At 53.3% G+C, this 18,832-nt stretch overlaps 1 protein-coding gene across 1 annotated transcript; it reads right to left on the bottom strand.

The window, feature by feature from the left end:
- Positions 1–1,853: 1,853 nt before the first annotated feature.
- On the bottom strand, positions 1,854–12,530 carry TEX261 (testis expressed 261). The gene is made up of 6 exons (XM_084204094.1): positions 12,397–12,530; positions 9,624–9,703; positions 8,070–8,223; positions 6,129–6,196; positions 4,775–4,877; positions 1,854–3,031 (listed from the first exon to the last, which is right to left on the bottom strand). The coding sequence occupies exons 1-6, from the start codon at positions 12,464–12,466 to the stop codon at positions 2,916–2,918; spliced, it is 591 nt and encodes a 196-aa protein (XP_084060220.1). The 5' UTR covers positions 12,467–12,530; the 3' UTR covers positions 1,854–2,915.
- Positions 12,531–18,832: the final 6,302 nt, after the last annotated feature.

Genomic DNA, 18,832 nt, shown 5'->3' on the forward strand with positions numbered 1-18,832 from the left:
CACCCTGGATTCCCATCATTCCCCACCCCCCTTTCCCAAGATTTTCCACCCTCACTTCCCCGGATTTCCCCCCCCTCATTTCCAGGATTTTCTCACCCTCAATTCCCAGGATTTTCCTGCCTCCTTTCCCAGGATTTCCCACCCCTTTTTCCCAAGATTTTCCTGCCCCCTTTCCAGGACTTCCCATCCTCATTTCCCAGGATTCCCAACCCTCAATTCCCAAAATTTCCCATCCTCTCCTCCCAGGATTTCCCATCCTCCATTCCCAAGATTTTTCCAGGATTTTCCACGTTCGATTCCCAGAATTTCCCACCCCCAATTCCCAAGATTTTCCACCCTCAATTCCCAGGATTTCCTAATTTCCAAGGATTTCCCATCTTTTTTCCCCCAAGACTTTCCTGCCTCCTTTCCAGGACTTCCCACCCTCATTTCCCAGGATTTCCTGCCCTCAATTCCCGGGATTCCCTGTGCTCATTTCCCAAGATTTCCCACCCTTTTTTCCCAGGATTTTCTATCCTCAATTCCCAGAATTTGCTACCCTCCTCTCCCAGGATTTTCCCAGGATTTCCTGCCCTCAATTCCCAGGATTTTCCAGCTTTTTTTCTCAAGACTTTCCCAGGATTTTACCCCCTCAATTCCCAGAATTTTCCTGCCTTCATTCCCAAGATTTTCCCCCCTCCTGGGAACCCCTGGAAAACCAGGATCCCCTGGAATTCCACCTCGCTTTGCCCTGGGAATGACCCAAACCCCGCCCACCCCACAGAATTCCATCCCACCCTCCCAATCCCCTAAAATCCGGGAATTCCTTCCCCAGAATCCCACAGAACCTCGGGCAGCTCCTCCTCTCCTACAACATCCAAATAAAATCCTTTATTTCCCTGGGATTTGAGACCACCTGGAATTATTCCTGGCATTCCAAAGCTCCTTTCCCAGGAATCCCAAATCCTCCATTCTCCGGGAATTCCCTTGGATTTGGAGTTTTTTCCCAGGTTTTTTTTTTATTCCCTCCTTCCCCAGCTGGAACTCAAAGATTTAAGGCTGGGAGGGATTTTTCCCAAATTTCCCTGAATTCCTGCCCCTTTTCCCTGTGGATTTTCCAGGAGGAAAACAGGGAAGGAGAGGCACCAAAAAAAAAAAAAAAAAACTTGGGAAATTCCTGATGGAAAAGAAGCAAGAAATTTTCCCAGATTTTTCCCAAATCCTGGAGATTTTTCCCAGATTTCTCCAATTCCTGGAGCTTTTTCCTGAATTTTTCCCAAATCCTGGAGTTTTTTCTTGGATTTTTCCCAAATCCTGGAGATTTTTCCCAGATTTCTCCAAATCCCAGAACTTTCCAGGAGTTTCTTCCCAGATTTTTCCCAAATCCCGGAACCTCCCTGGAGTTTCTTCCTGGATTTTTCCTGCAGCTTCCTCCTGGATTTTTCCCAAATCCTGGAGTTTTTTCACGGATTTTTCCCAAATCCTGGAGATTTTTCCCAGATTTCTCCAAATCCCGGAACTTTCCTGAAGCTTTTCCCCCGATTTCTTCAAATCCTGGAGGTTTTTTCCCTGATTCTTCCCAAATTCTGGAGATTTTTCCCGGATTTTTCCAAATCCAGCTTTTTTGGGGGCTCTCCCTGCTGCTTCCAGGGAAATTCCAGAGCCCAGGAATTTCCTTTTCCTGCCCTTTCCAGATCCAGGAAAATCCACGATCCCACGGGATGCGGGATGGGATCTTAATCCATGAATTTCCCCTAAAATCCTGGAATTCCCCTGGCAAAATTCCATCCAAATTCCACAACCTGGCCTTGGACACTTCCAGGGACCTGGAAAAATCCCAATCCCAATAAAACCCCTCCAAATCCCAAGGAAAATCCAGGATTTTTCCACTTTATTCATAAATTTCCTTCATTCTCGGCGTTTCTGGGAATGTTTTTCCCAAATTTCCTGGGGGTTTCATCCCAAATTTCCTTTTCCTGGTTCAATATTTATGGAATTCCACGATTTCCCTAAAATCTGATTCAGGTCCTGGAAATCCAGGCTGGAAAAATATGGAAAAATTCCCAGGAAAATTTGGATTCAAAGGAATCAGGAATTCCTGATTTTCCTCATTCCCATCCTGGAATTTTCCAGCCAATCCAGAGGGGGAAAAAACAAAAAAAAAACAACAAAAAAACCCCAAATCCAAGAGGTTTCAGAGCAAATCCAAAGGAATTTTTGGGGGGAATTCCTCAAAAAATCTTCTGGATTGGGAATTCCCAAGCCTGGCTGGGGTGGGAATGGAAAAATCCAGAAAAAAAATGGGAATTCTCTGATGGGAAAGAAGAAATTTGCAGCTGCCTCGGATTGGAAAAGGAGGAAGGAAAAATCTGGGAATTCTCAACATTCCCCCCTTCGTCTGCAGGATCGGAAAAATCCGGAATTCCGGGAATTCCTCGGAAAAATGAGATTCCCACAGAAAATCCCTTCCCAGCAGCTCCTTCCCAAGGCTTTGCAGGAGGGAAAAACGGGAATTTCCAGGATTTAAACCACCCAAATCCTGATTTTTTTTTTGGATAATTCCTTCTGGAAAACCGGGATGAAGGGACAGCGTGGAATCCTCTGGATTTATCCCGATTTTTCCCATATATTTTTTTTTTTTTTTTAAATTCATGGCTCTGTGGAACCTTCAGGAAAATCCAGGAGCAGCTCCAAAAACCAAAAAACCGTCAGGGAACTTTGAAATTCCCCAAAATTCCCAAGATTTTCCATGAAAACATTCCCAAGGAATCAAGCAGGGAAAAACCCCGAGCGCGGTCGGCACCTCCAGGAGTGTCCAAGTCTCTGAATTCCCAAAGAATTCCCAGAAAAAAGGGGCAGAAAATTTGGGATCTTCTGGCTGGGGATCTTCTGGATATTCCCAAATATTCCCAAATTTTCCCAAATATTCCCAGATTTCAGTAGATTTTCTGCCTGCTGGGCAGGATGGCTTCCTTGATGAAGGAGAAGATCAGGAGAATCCCGGAGCGTTTCCCTCTTTTCCCCTTGGTGAAATAATTGGAGACGACGTCGTCTGCGGAAAAGCGGGAAGGGGTTGGAATTCCAGGGGGGAATTTTGGGACATTTTTGGGGTTTTTTTGGGGGGGAATTCCCAAAGAAGTTGTGTGGGATTGGGGGGAATTGAGGATCCCAAATTTGCGGGGCGATCGGAAACCCCGACGGAATTCTCGGAGCGTTTGGGGCGCCCGGAGATCCCAAATTTCTGGGGTTCTCCAAAGGGTTGGGAATCCCAAATTTCTGGGACATTCTGACCCCTGGTCACCCCTAAAAATCCCAAAATTTTTGGGATATTCCGAGCCCACGGGAAGCCTCAGGAATCCCAACATTCCCGAGGTTCTTGGAGCCTTTGGGATCCCAAATTTCTGGGATATCCTGAGCCCTTGGGGACCCCAAAAATCCCAAATTTTTGGGCCATTCTGAGCCTTTAGGAAGTCCCAGGGAATCCCAAATTTCTGGGCCTTTGGGACTCCCAATCCCTGGAATTCTCTGAGCCTTTGGGGACCCCAAAAAATCCCAAATTTCTGGGATTCTACAAGGGCTCAGGGACCACCAGGAATCCCAAATTTCCACAGCATTGATGCTCCAAAAAGACCCAAATTTCCGGGACGTTCTGAGCGGGATCGAAACCGGAGGGACTCAAAATCCTTTCCCACCCATTCCCATCCCCATTCCCATCCACAATCCCATTCCCATTCCCGTTCCCATCTCGTTCCCATCCCAATCCCATCCCAATGCCATCCCAATCCCATTCCCATTCCCAATCCCATTCCCAAACCCATTCCCATTCCCATTCCCAATCCCATTCCCATTCCCATTCCCATCCCCATCCCCATCCCCATTCCCATTCCCATTCCCATTCTCCATTCCCATTCCCATCCATTCCCATTCCCATCTCATTCCCATCTCATTCCCATCCCAATCCCATCCCAATCCCATTCCCATTCCCAATCCCAATCCCAATCCCAATCCCACCCCCATTCCCATCCAAATCCCATTCCCATTCCCAATCTCGTTCCCAATCCCAATCCCCGTTCTCAATCCCATTCCCATTCCCATCCCCATTCCTGATCCCATTCCCAATCCCAATACCAATCCCATTCCCCATTCCCATCACAATCCCATTCCCGTTCCCATTCCCGTCCCCAATCCCATTCCCATTCCCATTCCCAATCCCATTCCCATTCCCATTCCCAATCCCATCCCAATCCCATTCCCGTTCCCATCCCCATTCCCAATCACATTCCCCATTCCCATTCCCCATCCCCAATCCCATTCCCAATCCCAATCTCAATCCCAATCCCATCTCCATTCCCATCTCTATTCCCATTCCCATCCCCATTCCCAATCCCATCCCCAATCCCATCCCATTCCCATTCCCATTCCAATCCCGTTCCCAATCCCAATCCCAATCCCATTCCCCATTACCATTCCCATTCCCAATCCCATTCCCAATCCCATTCCCCATTCCCGATCCCATTCCCTCTGTTCCCATTCCCCATTCCCATCCCATTCCCCATTCCCATTCCCATCCCCATTCCCATCCCATTCCCCATTCCCATTCCCATCCCCATTCCCATCCCATTCCCCATTCCCATCCCATTCCCTCTGTTCCTGATCCCGTTCCCAATCCCAATCCCATTCCCCATTCCCGATCCCATTCCCTCTGTTCCCATTCCCCATCCCCATCCCCATCCCCATTCCCATTCCCCATCCCCATCCCCATTCCCGTTCCCGTTCCCCCTGTTCCCGTTCCCACCTCCGGGCTGCACCGTCGAGGGCAGGACGTTCTCCCCGGCCGACAGCGACACGAAGAAGGCGAAGGGAATCAGCCACAGGCAGAAGGTGAAATAAGCCAGGACCTGCAGAATTCCCAACATTCCAAAGACAATTCCCAAAATTCCCACCCAAAACCCCCAAAATTCCAACCCAAAACCCCCAAAACTCCAAGAATTCCCAAGGGAATGCGTCCATCTCACCCCATTTTTGGGGGGGAAGTTTCCTCAAGGTGTTCCCAAATTTTTTGCTCTTCCTTGAAAGAAGCCAGAATTCCCAAAATTCCAAGCCAGAATTCCCAAAATTCCAACCGAAAACCCCACAAAATTCCAAGAATTCCTACGAAAAATTTCCAGCCAGGACCTGCAGAATTCACCAGAATTCCCAAAATTCCAGCTCAGAAATCCCAAAATTCCAACCCAAAAGCCCCAAAATTCCAAGAATTCCTATGGAAAATTTCCAATCTCAGCCCTTTTCTTGTGGGGGAAAAGTTTCCTTGAGATGTTCCCAAAATTTTCGGCTCTTCCTTGAAAGAAGCCAGAATTCCCAAAATTCCAACCCAGAAATCCCAAAATTCCAACCCAGAATTCCCAAAATTCCAACCCAAAACCCAAAAATTCCAAGAATTGCTATGGAAAATTCCAATTCAGGACCTGCCAAATTCCCAAAATTCCAACCCAGAATTCCCAAAATTCCAGCCTGGAAATCCCAAAATTCCAACCCAGAAACCCCAAAATTCCAAGAATTCCTGAGGAAAAATTCCACCTCACCCCATTTTTTTTTTTTTTGGATAAAAAAGTTCCCTCGAGGTGTTCCCAGATTTTTTTGCTCTTCCTGGTTTTGAATTCCCAGATTTTAATTAAGGATGAATTAAGGTTTGAATGAATTCAATTAAAATATCCTGGAAAAATTAATGAAAAAAAAATTCTGGGAGAAATTGGATTTTCCTCGTTTTTTATGGAATTTTGGCCTGTTGGGATTTTTGTCAAGGAAAAATCAGGAATGGGAATTCCCAATGGGAAAAGATTTGGGGTTAAATTGGTAAAAAAAATGGAATTTCAATGATTTATTTCCTGTTTTTCCTAAAATTTCCTATCATTCCTAAAATTTTTCACATTTTAGGGATAAATTGAGATGAACATTCCAAATTCCTGGAATTCCCTGGGAAAACCCCAAACCTAAAACTGCCAGGGAATTTCAGAACCTCAAGAAACCCCCCAAAAAAATTGGAAAAAATAAAAAAAAAATCAGTTTTATTTTGAAGATATTCAGAGCTCCCAACCCAAAAATTGGGATTTTTCCAATGGGGAAAAATCTTGGAATTTTTGGGATCTCACCTCAGAGAAGAGGTAAAATTCCTCAGCGAAATATTGGAATGCCAGGTAGTGATTGACCACGACCAGAACTGGAGGGAAAAACAGGGAAAAAACAACAGGATCAGAACATTCCAGAGGGAAAATCCCACATTTTGGAGCCCCCCCCAAAAATTCTCTCAAAATCCCAAATTTTGGATCCCAAATCTCAAAAAATTCCCCCCAAAATTCCCAAAAATCCCCCCAAAAATCCCCAAAGAATCGCAAAAAATTCCCCCAAATATCCTCAAAAATTCCAAAAAAATTCCCCCCAAAAATCCCCAAATAATTCCCCCTCAATTATTTAAAAATCCCCCCAAAATTCTCCCAAAAATTCCCAAAAATCCCCCCAAAAATTCCCAAAGGACCCCAAAAAAATTCCCTCGAAACTCCTGCAAAAATCTCCCAAAAACTCCCCCCAAAAAATCCCCCTAAATTCCCCCAAAAACTCTCAAAGATCTGCAAAAAATCACAATCAAACCCTGAAAATTACCAAAAAAAATCCTAAAAAAATCCTAAAATCTCTAAATATCAAAAAAATTCCCCAAAAGTCCCCAATAACTCTCTTAAATTCTTTCCAAAATCCCCCTAAAAATCCTCAAAAGATCAAAAAAAAATCCTCAAAAATTCCCCAAAAAATTCCCCCAGAATTTTTCAAAAATTCCCAGAGGTCCCCTAAAAAAATTCCCAAAACGTCCCAGAAAATCCAAAAAATTCCTAAAAAATTCCCCCCAAAATTCCCTCAAAAAATCACCCAAAAATCCTTTAAAAATCCCCCAAAATTCAAAAAAAAAATCCCCCAAAAAAACCTCAAAAAATCCCCCCCCAAAAATCCCAAAAATCCCAAAAATCCCCCCAAAAATTCCCAACTATCCTCTAAAAATCCCCCACAATCAAATATAAATCCCCCAAAAATATTAAAAAAACCCCTAAGAATCCCATAAAGTTCCCCACAAATCAGGGGGAAAAAAATCCTAAAAAAAATCCCCCAAAACTCCCCAAAAAAATCCCCCAAAATTCTCTTTAAAAAATCGTCGAAAAATCCCCAAAAAATCCCTTAAAAATCCCCAAAAAATTAAAAAAATTCCAAAAAAATCCCAAAAAAAACCCAATAAAATCCCCCCAAAATCCTCAAAAGCTCCCCAAAAATTCCAAATAATTCCCACAAAATTCTTTTTAAAAATCCTCAAAAAAACCCCAAAAATTCCCAAAAAATCAAAAAAAATCCCCCAAAACCCACAAAAAAATCCCCCCAAATAATCCCGTAAAATTCCCCGCAAATCCTCAAAAAAATCCCAAAAAAAATCCCAAAAAAAAGTCCCAAAAAATCCCTAAACAAATCTCGAAAAATCCCCCAAAAATCCTAAAAAAATCCCCAAAAATCCCCAAAAAATCCACAATAATCCCCTCAAAATTATTTTTAAAAATCCTCAAAAAAATCCCAAAATTCTCAAATAATTCCCTCAAAATTCTTTTAAAAAATCCTCAAAAAAATCCCCAAAAATCAAAAAAAATTCCCAAAAAATCCCGAAAAATCCCCCAAAAAATCCTCAAAAATCCCCAATAATTCCCTCAAAATTCTTTTTAAAAATCCTCAAAAAAAATCCCCAAAAAATAAAAAAAATCTCAAAAAATCAAAAAAAAAATCCCCCAAAAATCCCAAAAAATCCCCCAAAAATCCCTAAAAATCCTCAAAAAAATCCCGAAACAAATCCAAAAAAATCCCTAAAAATCCCCTCAATATTCTTGTAAAAAATCCTCAAAAAATCCCCAAAAAATCCTGAAAAAATCCCCAAAAAAAATAAAAAAAAAATCCAAAAAAAATCAAAAAAAATTCCCAAAAAATCCCAAAAAAAATCCCCAAAAAATCCCAAAAAATCCCCAAAATCCCCCAAATTCCCCAGCACCCCAAAGTTTGTGTCTGACCGCAGGAGAGGAGGAAGTTGGAGGAGCTGAGCACGATGCAGGGGAAGCTCTGCAGCAGCCCCAGGTACACCAGGTTGCTGAAGAGCCCCGAGGCCACCAGCAGGGCCGGGAAGTGCTCGAAGAGGAACAGCCCCAGCTGCACCCCCGAGGAGAACTGGGGAGAAAAACAGGGAAAATGGGAAAAAAAACAGGAAAATGGGATGGGAGGGGAAAAATGGGGGGAAATAGGGGGGAAAAACGGGGGGAAATGGGATTGGAGGGGAAAAAACGGGGAGAAAATAGGGGGGGAAAACGGGGGGAAATGGGATTGGGGGGAAAAATGGGGGGAAATTAGAAAAAAAACAGGAAAAAAATGGGGGAAAATGGGATTGGGGGGGAAAAAACAGGGAGAAAATGGGGAAAACCGGGAAAATGGGAAAAAACGGGGGGGAAATGGGATTGGGGGGAAAAAATGGGGGGAAAATGGGAAAAAACGGGAAAATGGGATGGGAGGGGAAAAAATGGAGGGAAATAGGGGGGAAAAACGGGGGGAAATGAGAAAAAAACGGGAGAAAAATAGGGGAAAATGGGATTGGGGGGAAAAAAACAGGGAGAAAATGGGGAAAACCGGGAAAATGGGAAAAAACGGGGGGGAAATGGGAAAAAAACAGGGGGAAAATGGGAAAAAACGAGGGGAAAATGGGAAAAAACGCGGGGGAAATGGGAAAAAACGGGGGGAAAATGGGAAAAAACGGGAAAATGGGGGAAAACGGGGGGGAAATGGGATGGGAGGGGAAAAAATGGGGGGAAATGGGGAAAGAAATGGGGGAAAAGGGGGAAAATGGGGGGGGAATGGGGAGGGGGGGAGGAAAAAAAGCGGGAAAATGGGATTAATGCAGCCCCAGTATGGAATGTGGGAGTTCTGGGGTTTGGGGTTTCTGGGGTTTGGGGGTTTCCCAGGCATTTGGGGTTTCCCAGGGATTTGGGGTTTCCCAGGGATTTGGGGTTACCAGGATTTGGGGTTCTGGGCTTTGGGGTTTCTGGGATTTGGAGTTTCCTGGAGATTTGGGGTTTTCGGGATTTGGAGTTTCAGGGGTTTGGTGTTTCAGGGATTTGGGATTTCTGGGATTTGGGGTTTCCTAGGGGTTTGGGGGTTCAGGGATTTGGGGTTTCAGGTGTTTGGGGTTTCAGGGGTTTGGGGTTTCAGGGGTTTGGGTTCCCCAGGATTTTGGAGTTCAGGGGTTTGGGGTTTCAGGTGTTTGGGATTTCTGGGATTTGGGGGTTCAGGATTTTGGGGTTCAGGGGTTTGGGTTTCCCAGGATTTTGGGGTTTCCCAGGATTTTGGGGTTTCAGGGGTTTGGGGTTTCAAGGGTTTGGGGTTTCCCAGGATTTTGGGGTTTCAGGGATTTGGGTTTCCCAGGGGTTTGGGGTTCCCAGGATTTTGGGGTTTCAGGGGTTTGGGGTTTCTGGGGTTTGGGGTTTCCAGGGTTTGGGGTTTCAGGGATTTGGGTTTCCCAGGGGTTTGGGGTTCCCAGGATTTTGGGGTTTCAGGATTTTGGGGCTCGCAGCACTCACCCAGATCATGGATTTGATGATCCTCCTGGTGGCCACCGTGTACTCCTCGATCAGCTCCGCCAGGTAGTAGAGCCCGGCCGCTGCGGGGACAGCGCGGGGACACCGATGGCACCGGGCCACCTCGGGGTGGCACCGGCCCAGGCGGCTCTGGGGACACCCGGGGGGACCCCAGTTCTGGGGTGGGGGAGCCCAAAGGTCAGGGACAGCCAGGGATCCCAGGCCTGGGGACACTCTGAGCCCTTGGGGACACCCAGGGACCCCAAATCCTTGGGGACACTGAGGGATGGGGGACAGCCACAGACCCCAAATCCTTGGGGACACTGAGGGATGGGGGACAGCCACAGACCCCAAATCCTTGGGGACACTGAGGGATGGGGACAGCCAGGGACCCCAAACCCTTAGGGACACTGAGGGATGGGGGACAGCCACAGACCCCAAATCCTTGGGGACACTTTGAGGGCTTGGGGACAGCCAGGGACCCTCAATCCTGGGGACATCCTGGGGACTTGGGGACACTCTGAGCCCTCAGGGGCATTCAGGGACCCCAAATCTCAGGGACACTTTGAGGGCTTGGGGACACCCAGCGACCTCCAGTCCCTGTGGGGATTTAAGGGTCTGGGGACAGCCAGGGATCCTCAGTGTTGGGGACACTCTGAAGGCTTGGGGACACCAAGAGGCTCCCAGGCTTGGGGACATCCTGAAGACTCGGGGCCACCCAATGTTGGGGACACTTTGAACCCCCAGGGGCATTCAGGGACCCCAAATCTCCAGGACACTTTGAGGGCTTGAGACCCCCCAATGTTGGGGACACCCTGAGGGCTTGGGGACACCAAAAGATTCCCAGTCTTGGGGACATCCTGAGGGCTTGGGGACACCCAGGGATCCCAAACCTCAGGGACTTTCTGAGGGCTTGGGGACACCCAGGGACTCTCAATGTTGGGGACACTCTGAGCCCTTGGGGACACCAAGAGCTTCCCAGTCTTGGGGACATCCTGAGGGCTTGGGGACACCCTGAGACCTCGAGTCCCTGTGGAGATTTAAGGGTTTGGGGACACCCAGGGACCCCCAAAACTCAAGGTCATTCTGAGCCCTTGTGGGACACCCAGAGACCCCAAATCCTGGGGCCACTTTGAGGGCTTGGGGACACCCAGGGACCCCCAGTGTTGGGGACATTCCGAGGGTTTGGGGACACCCAGGGACCCCAAATCTCAGGGACTTTCTGAAAGCTTGGGGACACTCAGGGACCCCAAACCTTGGGGACATTCTGAGGCCTCAGAGACACCACGGACCCCCAGACTTGGGGACACCCTGAAGACTCGGGGACACCCAGGGACCTCCTGAGGGCTCGAGGACACCCAGACACCCCAAATCCTTGGGACACTCTAAGGGCTTGGGGACACTCAGGAACCTCCAGACTTGGGGACACTCTGAGAGTCTGGGGACACCAAGAGACCCCAAATCCCCGGGACAATTTAAAGGTTTGGGGACACCCAGGGAGTCCCAGTGTTGGGGACACCCTGAGGGCTTGGGGACACCAAGAGGCTCCAAGTCTTGGGGACATCCTGAAGACTTGGGGACACCCAGGGATCCCAAATCTTGGGGACACTCTGAGAGCTCGGGGATACTCAAGGATCCCAAGTCTCAGGGACAATTTAAGGCCTTGGGGACACCCAGGGACCTCCAGTCTTGGGGACACTCTGAGAGTTTGGGGACACTCAATGACCTCCAGTCTTGGGGACATCCTGAGAGTTTGGGGACACCCAGTGATCCCAAATCTTGGGGACACTCAGAACCCTTGTGGGACACCCAGGGACACCCAATGCTGGGGACACTCTGAGGGTTTGGGGACACCCAGAGACCCCAGATCCCTGGGACAATTTAAGGCCTTGGGGACACTCAGTGACCTCCAGTGCTGGGGACATTCTGAGGGCTTGGGGACACTCAGGGATCCCAAATCTTGGGGACACTCTGAGAGCTCAGGGACACCCAGAGACCCCAAATCCCCGGGACAATTTAAGGCCTTAGGGACACCCAATGTTGGGGACATTCTGAGGGTTTGGGGACACCCAGACACTCCAAATCCTTGGGACACTCTGAGGGTTTGGGGACACAGGGACCCCCAGATTTGGGGACACTCTGAGAGTTTGGGGACACCAAGAGACCTCAAATCCCCGGGACAATTTAAGGGCTTGGGGACGACCAGGGACCCCAAATGTTGGGGACACTCTGAGGGTTTGGGGACACCCAGAGATCCCAAATCCTGGGGACACTCTGAGAGCTCAGGGACACCCAGAGACCCCAAATCCCCGGGACAATTTAAGGCCTTGGGGACACCCAGGGCCCCTCAATGTTGGGGACATTCTGGGGCCTTGGGGACACCAAAGGATCCCAAATCTCAGGGACTTTCTGAGGGCTTGGGGACACCCAGACACTCCAAATCCTTGGGACACTCTGAGGGTTTGGGGACACAGGGACCCCCAGACTTGGGGACACTCTGAGGGTTTGGGGACACTCAGGGACCTCCAGACTTGGGGACACTCTGGGGGCTTGGGGACACACAGAGATCCCAAATCTCGGGGACAACTTAAGGCCTTGGGGACGCCCAGGGACGCCAAATCCCGGGGACACTCGGAGCCCTCGGTGTCCCCGGGCCACCCCGGTTCTCCCCCCTCCCCTCAGCCCTTCCCGCCCCTCCCCCTCCCCTCCCCCCGCCATATCGCGACACGGCCGGAGCGGGCCCGATCCCTTCCCGCAGCCCCCGGGGCGCTCTCACCGATGGCCAAGGTGACAAAGGCCACCTGCACGAGCAGGGACAGCCAGCTGAGCACGTACATGAACCACATGGCGGGGCCGGGCCGCTCCCGGGGCCGCTCCCGGTGCCGCTCCCGGGGCCGCTCCCGCTCCGCGCCCGCCACCGGAACCAGCGACACGCGGCACCGGAACCAACGAGACGTGGGGGCAGCGCCGCACAGCGCCCCCTGGCGGCCCGGAGGACTCGCGCTTAACCAACGGGACTGGGGCACCCCAAAAGGGCGGGGGGACCCCAAAAGGGTGCGGGGACCCCAAAAGGGTTAGGGGACCCCAAAAGGGGGCGGGGGGACCCCAAAAAGGGGGAGGGGGACCCCAAAAGGGCGCGGGGAGATCAGGAGTGGGAGAGGAGACTCCTCAAAGTCTGCGGGAGGTGGGACATGGATGGGACCCCCCCCAAATTGTGAGGGTGACCCCTAAATGTACGCGGACCCCAAAATACGGGGAGGGACCCCAAAACACGGCAGGGATTCCTGATCTGTGGGGGAGCACCCCAAAATGTGCAGGGACCCCCAAAGTGTGGAGGTAAAACTGAAAAAATGATCCTAAAATGTTGAGGGAGCCCAAAATGTACGGGGACCCCAAAACATGGGAGGGACCCCAAAACACGGCAGGGACCCCAAAACACGGCAGGAACCCCGATCTGAAGGGGACCCCAAAAGGAGAGGGACTCTGAGGGGTGCCAGGACCCCCAAAACCCCACAGAGACCCCAAAGCGCAGGGGGACCCCCCCAAAAGTGTGCGGGGACCCTAAAACCCATTTGAGGACCCCAAAAACCCCACGGGGCTGCACTGGGAGCGGTTTGGGGTGCGGGGTTTTGGGGTCCGGGGGGTCGTTTGGGGGGGCTCTGGGGGGTTGGTTTTGGGGTCTCGATTTGGGGTTCTGGGGGGTCGTTTTAGGGTGCGGGGTTTCGTTTTGGGGTGGTGCGGGTTCATTTTGGGGTCCCGAGCTCATTTTGGGGGTTTTGGGGGTCCGTTTTGGGGTTTTGGGTTGCTCGTTTTGGGGTCTCGTTTTGGGGTCCTGGAGGGTTCATTTTGGGGTCCGGGGTTTCATTTTAGGGTCCCCTTTTGGGATTTTGGAGGGTTCCTTTTGGGGTCCGGGGTTTCGTTTTGGGGTGGTGCGGGTTCATTTTGGGGGTCCCGAGCTCGTTTTGGGGGTTTTGGGAGGTTCGTTTTGGGTGTTGGGGAGGCTCATTTTGGGGTCTCGTTTTGGGGTCCTGGGAGTCATTTTGGGGTATCATTTTGGGGTCCGGTGGGTTCATTTTGGGGTGCTGTGGGGTTCATTTGGGCGTCCTGGGGGGCTCCTTTTGGGGTCGTGTGAGTTCCTTTTGGGGGTCCCGATCTCATTTTAGGGCTCCCGGGGGGTCGTTTTGGGGTGTTGGGGTGCTCCTTTTGGGGTCTCGTTTTGGGGGTCCTGACGGTTCATTTTGAGGGTGCCGGGGGCTCCTTTTGGGGTCCGGGGGTTCATTTTGGAGTCCGGGGGTTCATTTTGGGGTCCTGCGGGTTCATTTTGGGGTCCAATGGTTCATTTTGGGGTCCGCGGGGTCATTTTGGGATCCAGGGGTTCATTTTGGGGTCCAAGGTTTCATTTTGGGGTCCGAGGTTTCATTTTGGGGTCGGGGGGACATTTTGGGGTCCTGCGGGTTCATTTTGGGGTCCGGGTGTTCATTTTGAGGTCCGGGTGTTCATTTTGGGGTCCGGGGTTCATTTTGGGGTCGGGGGTTCATTTTGAGGTCTGGGTGTTCATTTTGGGGTCCTGCGGTTCATTTTGGGGTCGGGGGTTCATTTTGGGGTCGGGGGTCATTTTGAGGTCCGGGGGTTCATTTTGGGGTCCGGTGGGTTCATTTTGGGGTCTGGGGGTTCATTTTGGGGTCCGGGGGTTCATTTTGGGGTCCGGGGTTATTTTGGGGTCCGGGGACCCAGAGAAAGCGGTGCCGGCACCCCCAGCCCGCAGCACCCCGGGATTTCGGGGGGACCCCCAAATGAGGCGCCCCCTGAGCCCCCCTGGTGTGACAGAGGGGACAAAGAGGGGGTGACAGGAGGGTGACAAGGGGGGGAGGTGACACCGCGTCGGTGGCGCGGCGCTAACGCGGCCTGGCACGGGCGGCAGCGCTGAGCCCGCGGTGACCGGGGGGACACGGGGGGGACACGGGGGGGACACGGGGGGGACACCGCGGTGACCGAGGGGTGACCGGGGGGTGACCCCGAGCGGGGGGGCTGCGGACGAACCCCCCGGGCCCGGGAATGGCGCGGGCAGCGGGAATGAGAGGGGAGAGGGACGGGGATGGGGACAGGGACAGGGACAGGGATGGGGACAGGGACAGAGACAGGGATGGGGACAGGAAACAGGGACAGGGACAGGGACAGGGACAGGGACAGGGACAGGGATGGGGATGGGGACAGGATTGGGGCCAGGGACAGAGATGGGAACAGGGACTGGAACAGCAACGGGGACAGGGATGGGGACAGAGATGGGACAGGGATGAACAGGGATGGACAGGGATGGGGACAGGATTGGGGACAGGGACAGGGACAGGGATAGGGATGGGGACAGGATTGGGGACAGGAACAGGGACAGGGACGGGGATGGGGACAGGATTGGGGACAGGATTGGGGACAGGATTGGGGACAGGGACAGGGACAGGGATGGGGACAGGATTAGGGACAGGAACAGGGACAGGGATGGGGATGGGGACAGAGATGGGACAGAGATGGGGACAGGGATGTGGGGACAGGGACAGGGACAGGGACAGGGACAGGGACAGGGACAGGGACAGGGACAGGGACGGGCACAGGCAGCGCCTCCGGCTCCTCGCTCCCCTCTCTGCGCTCCCTGGGAGGTACCGAGATCCTCCCGATCCCTCCGAACCTTCCAGATCCCTCCCGACCCCTCCCGATCCCTCCGAACCTTCCAGATCCCTCCCGATCCCTCCCGGTCCCGCTTCCAGCCCCGGCACTCCGGGACAATTCCCGCAATCCTTTGGGATGAGCCCGCCCCGCGTTTGGGGCTCCCTTCGCCCCCCCCCCGTGTCCCCCCTGCCAGAATTTTCCTGTTCTCCCCACAAATTCTCTTTTCCTGCCCCTGGTACCCCAAAACCCCCGTGAAGCCCCCCAAACCCCCCAAACACCCCAAAACCTCTGAGAACACCCCAAAAACCCGGGCACCCCAAATATACACCCCAAAAAGCCGGGCACCCCAAGCACCCCAGGTACCCCCAAAACCCCTGCGAGCCCCACGTGCTCTGGGCACCCCAAACACCCCCAAAACTCCCAAACACCCCCAAACACCCCAAACAACCCCAAAAAACCCAAGAAAACCAAAAACCCCAAACACCCCAAACAACCCCAAACACCCCAAAAACCCCAAACACCTCAAACACCCCAAACAACCCCAAACACCCCCAAAACTCCCAAACACCCCCAAACACCCCAAACAACCCCAAAAACCACAAACAATTCCAAACACCCCAAACACCCCAAATACCCCAAACACCCCCCAAAGCCCCAAACACCCCGAAAACTCCACACACCCCAAACACCCCGAAACCCCGAGCACCCCGAGCACCCCAAATACCCCAAAAACCCCAAAATCCCAAACACCCCGAGCACCCCAAATACCCCAAACACCCCAAATACCCCAAACAACCCCAAACACCCCAAACAACTCCAAATACCCCAAACACCCCGAGCACCCCAAATACCCCAAACAACCCCAAAAACCCCAACAGGGCACTCCTCATCCCCACCCCTCCCTGTCACCCCAAAATCCCCCATTAGGGCATTTGGGGCCCTCGGGGCTGCGTGTGGGGTTATTCTTAGGGCAGTTTTTAGGATTACTTTTAGGATTATTTTTAGGGCCGTTTTTAGGATTATTTTTAGGGCAGTTTTTTGGCTTCCTTTTAGGGCTATTTTTAGCGCTATTTTAACGGCTATTTTTCCCTTTTTTTGGTTGTTTTTGGGTCGGATTTTTTCTCTTTCCCCATTTCCACTCCGAACCAAAGCCCCGTGAAGTTCCGGGCGGGCCCCGCCGGGAGCTGCCGGCGAACCCAGGCGTGAAAAATGTGCGAGAGGCGCCCCGGGAGCGCCGCTCCCTCCCCTTTTCCCGCTCCTGACGGGGCTGACGGAGCTTTCTGCTGCTCCCCCCCTTCCCCTCACACCCCCACCCCAAATCCTCCCCCAGGGATGCGGGATTGGAGCTTCCAGAAGATTCTCGGGGAGTGGTTTGGGGTCCCCCGCGCGATTTCGGGTGTTTGGCACCCCCACAACTCGGCTCAGCCCGGGGTATGGGGTTTGTCCACCCCCCCAAATCCTTCTTGAGGGGGTTTTTCCCCCAAACCCCACAAATCCTCACGGATGGGGTTTTGTTCCCGAGCCCTACATGTCCCCATGGTTGGGATTTTGCCCCCCCTAAAATCCCAAGTCTCCCTCTGGAAGGTTGGGGTTTTTTTCCCTAAATCCCCATGGATGGGGTTTGACCCCCAGTCCCCCCCACCTCCCCCTGTCTGATTTCCATCCCCAATTCCATCCCCACTCCTTTCCCCATCCCCATTCTCATTCCAATGCCCAGTTCCCATCCCCACTCCTGCTCCCATTGCCCCATTCCCATTCCTGTCCCCATTCCCATTCCCATTCCTGTCCCCATTCCCATTCCCCCATCCTCCTTCTCGTTCCTGCTCCTATCCCCATCCCCACTCCTGTTTCTCTTTGCATTCCCCCATCCTCATTCCCGCATTCCCGTCCCCACTCCCATTCCCATTTCCATCCCCATCCCTGCTCCCAGTTCCTGTTCCCATCCCCGTTCCCCCCATGCCCATCCTCATCCCCCATCCCCCATCCCCATTCCCATTCCCCCATCCCGATTCCTACTCCCATCTCCATTCCCATTCCTCCATTCCCGTTCCCATCCCCGTTCCCATTCCCCCATCCCGGTTCCCATTCCCGTTCCCATCCCGGTTCCCATCCCCATTCCCATTCCCCCATCCCCGTTCCCATTCCCCCATCCCAGTTCCCATCCCCGTTCCCATTCCCCCATTCCCATTCCCCCATCCCGGTTCCCATTCCCCCATCCCCATCCCCCATCCCCATTCCCCCATCCCGGTTCCCATCCCCGTTCTCATTCCCCCATCCCAGTTCCCATCCCCGTTCCCATTCCCCCATCCCCGTTCCCATCCCCGTTCCCATTCCCCTATCCCCGTTCCCATCCCAGTTCCCATTCCCATCCCGGTTCCCATCCCCATTCCCGTTCCCCCATCCCGGTTCCCGTTCCCGTCCCGCTCCCCGCACGCCTGGCCGCGCTGCCGCGGGCTGACAGAGCCACCCCCGCCCTCCCTCCCCCGCTCCCTCCCGCGCTGCCGCCGCCGCCGCCGCCGCTCATCGGCTCCGTGTTGCGCCGCGGGTCGCGCTCCGGTCAGCCCTGCCTGATCCGGGCCCCGCTCCCCCCGGAGCGCCGCTCCCGCCGGCTGCCGTCAGCTCCGCTCAGCCTCCCGCGCTCCCCGAACCGTGAATGCACCGCGGCCGGGGACCGGCCCCGCTCCTGCGGCTGCTGCTGCTCCCCGGGACCGGCTCTACTCCCCGGGACCGGCTCTGCCTCCCCGGGACCGGCCCTGCCTCCCCGGGATCGGCCCCGCTCCTGCTCCCCGGGACCGGCCCCGTTCCTGCTCCCCGGGACCGGGTCTGCCTCCCCGGGACCGGCTCTGCCTCCCCGGGATCGGCCCCGCTCCTGCTCTCCGGGACCGGCCCCGTTCCTGCTCCCCGGGACCGGCTCTGCCTCCCCGGGACCGGCTCTGCCTCCCCGGGACCGGCTCTGCCTCCCCGGGACCGGCCCCGCTCCTGCTCCCCGGGACCGGCTCTGCCTCCCCGGGACCGGCTCTGCCTCCCCGGGACCGGCTCTGCCTCCCCGGGACCGGCCCCGCTCCTGCTCCCCGGGACCGGCTCTGCCTCCCCGGGACCGGCCCCGCTCCTGCTCCCCGGGACCGGCCCCGTTCCTGCTCCCCGGGACCGGCTCTGCCTCCCCGGGACCGGCCCTTCCCCGGCACCGACACTGCCGCCCCGGGACCGGCGGGGGAGCAATTGGGAAAAGGGGGAGCGATCGGGAAAAGGGGAGCAATCCCAAAAAGGGGAACGGGGGAGATCAATCGGGAAAAGGTGGGGGAGAAGCCGGGAACCCTGACCGGAGCAGTCGGGAAAGGTGGGGGGATCAGTCGGGAAAAGGAGGATCAATCAGGAAGGATGGGGAAAGGTCTGGGAGGATGGGGGCATCCATCGGGAAAAGGAGGGGAGCAGTCAGGAAAGGTCGGGGGGGATCGATCAGGAAAAGAGGGATCGATCAGGAAAGGTGGGGATCGATCAGGAAAGGTGGGAAAATCAATCGGGAAAAGGCAGGGGAGCAGTTGGGAATGATG

This window comes from Fringilla coelebs (assembly GCF_963513975.1).
Source record: "Fringilla coelebs genome assembly, chromosome: 4".
NCBI classification, from domain to species: domain Eukaryota; kingdom Metazoa; phylum Chordata; class Aves; order Passeriformes; family Fringillidae; genus Fringilla; species Fringilla coelebs.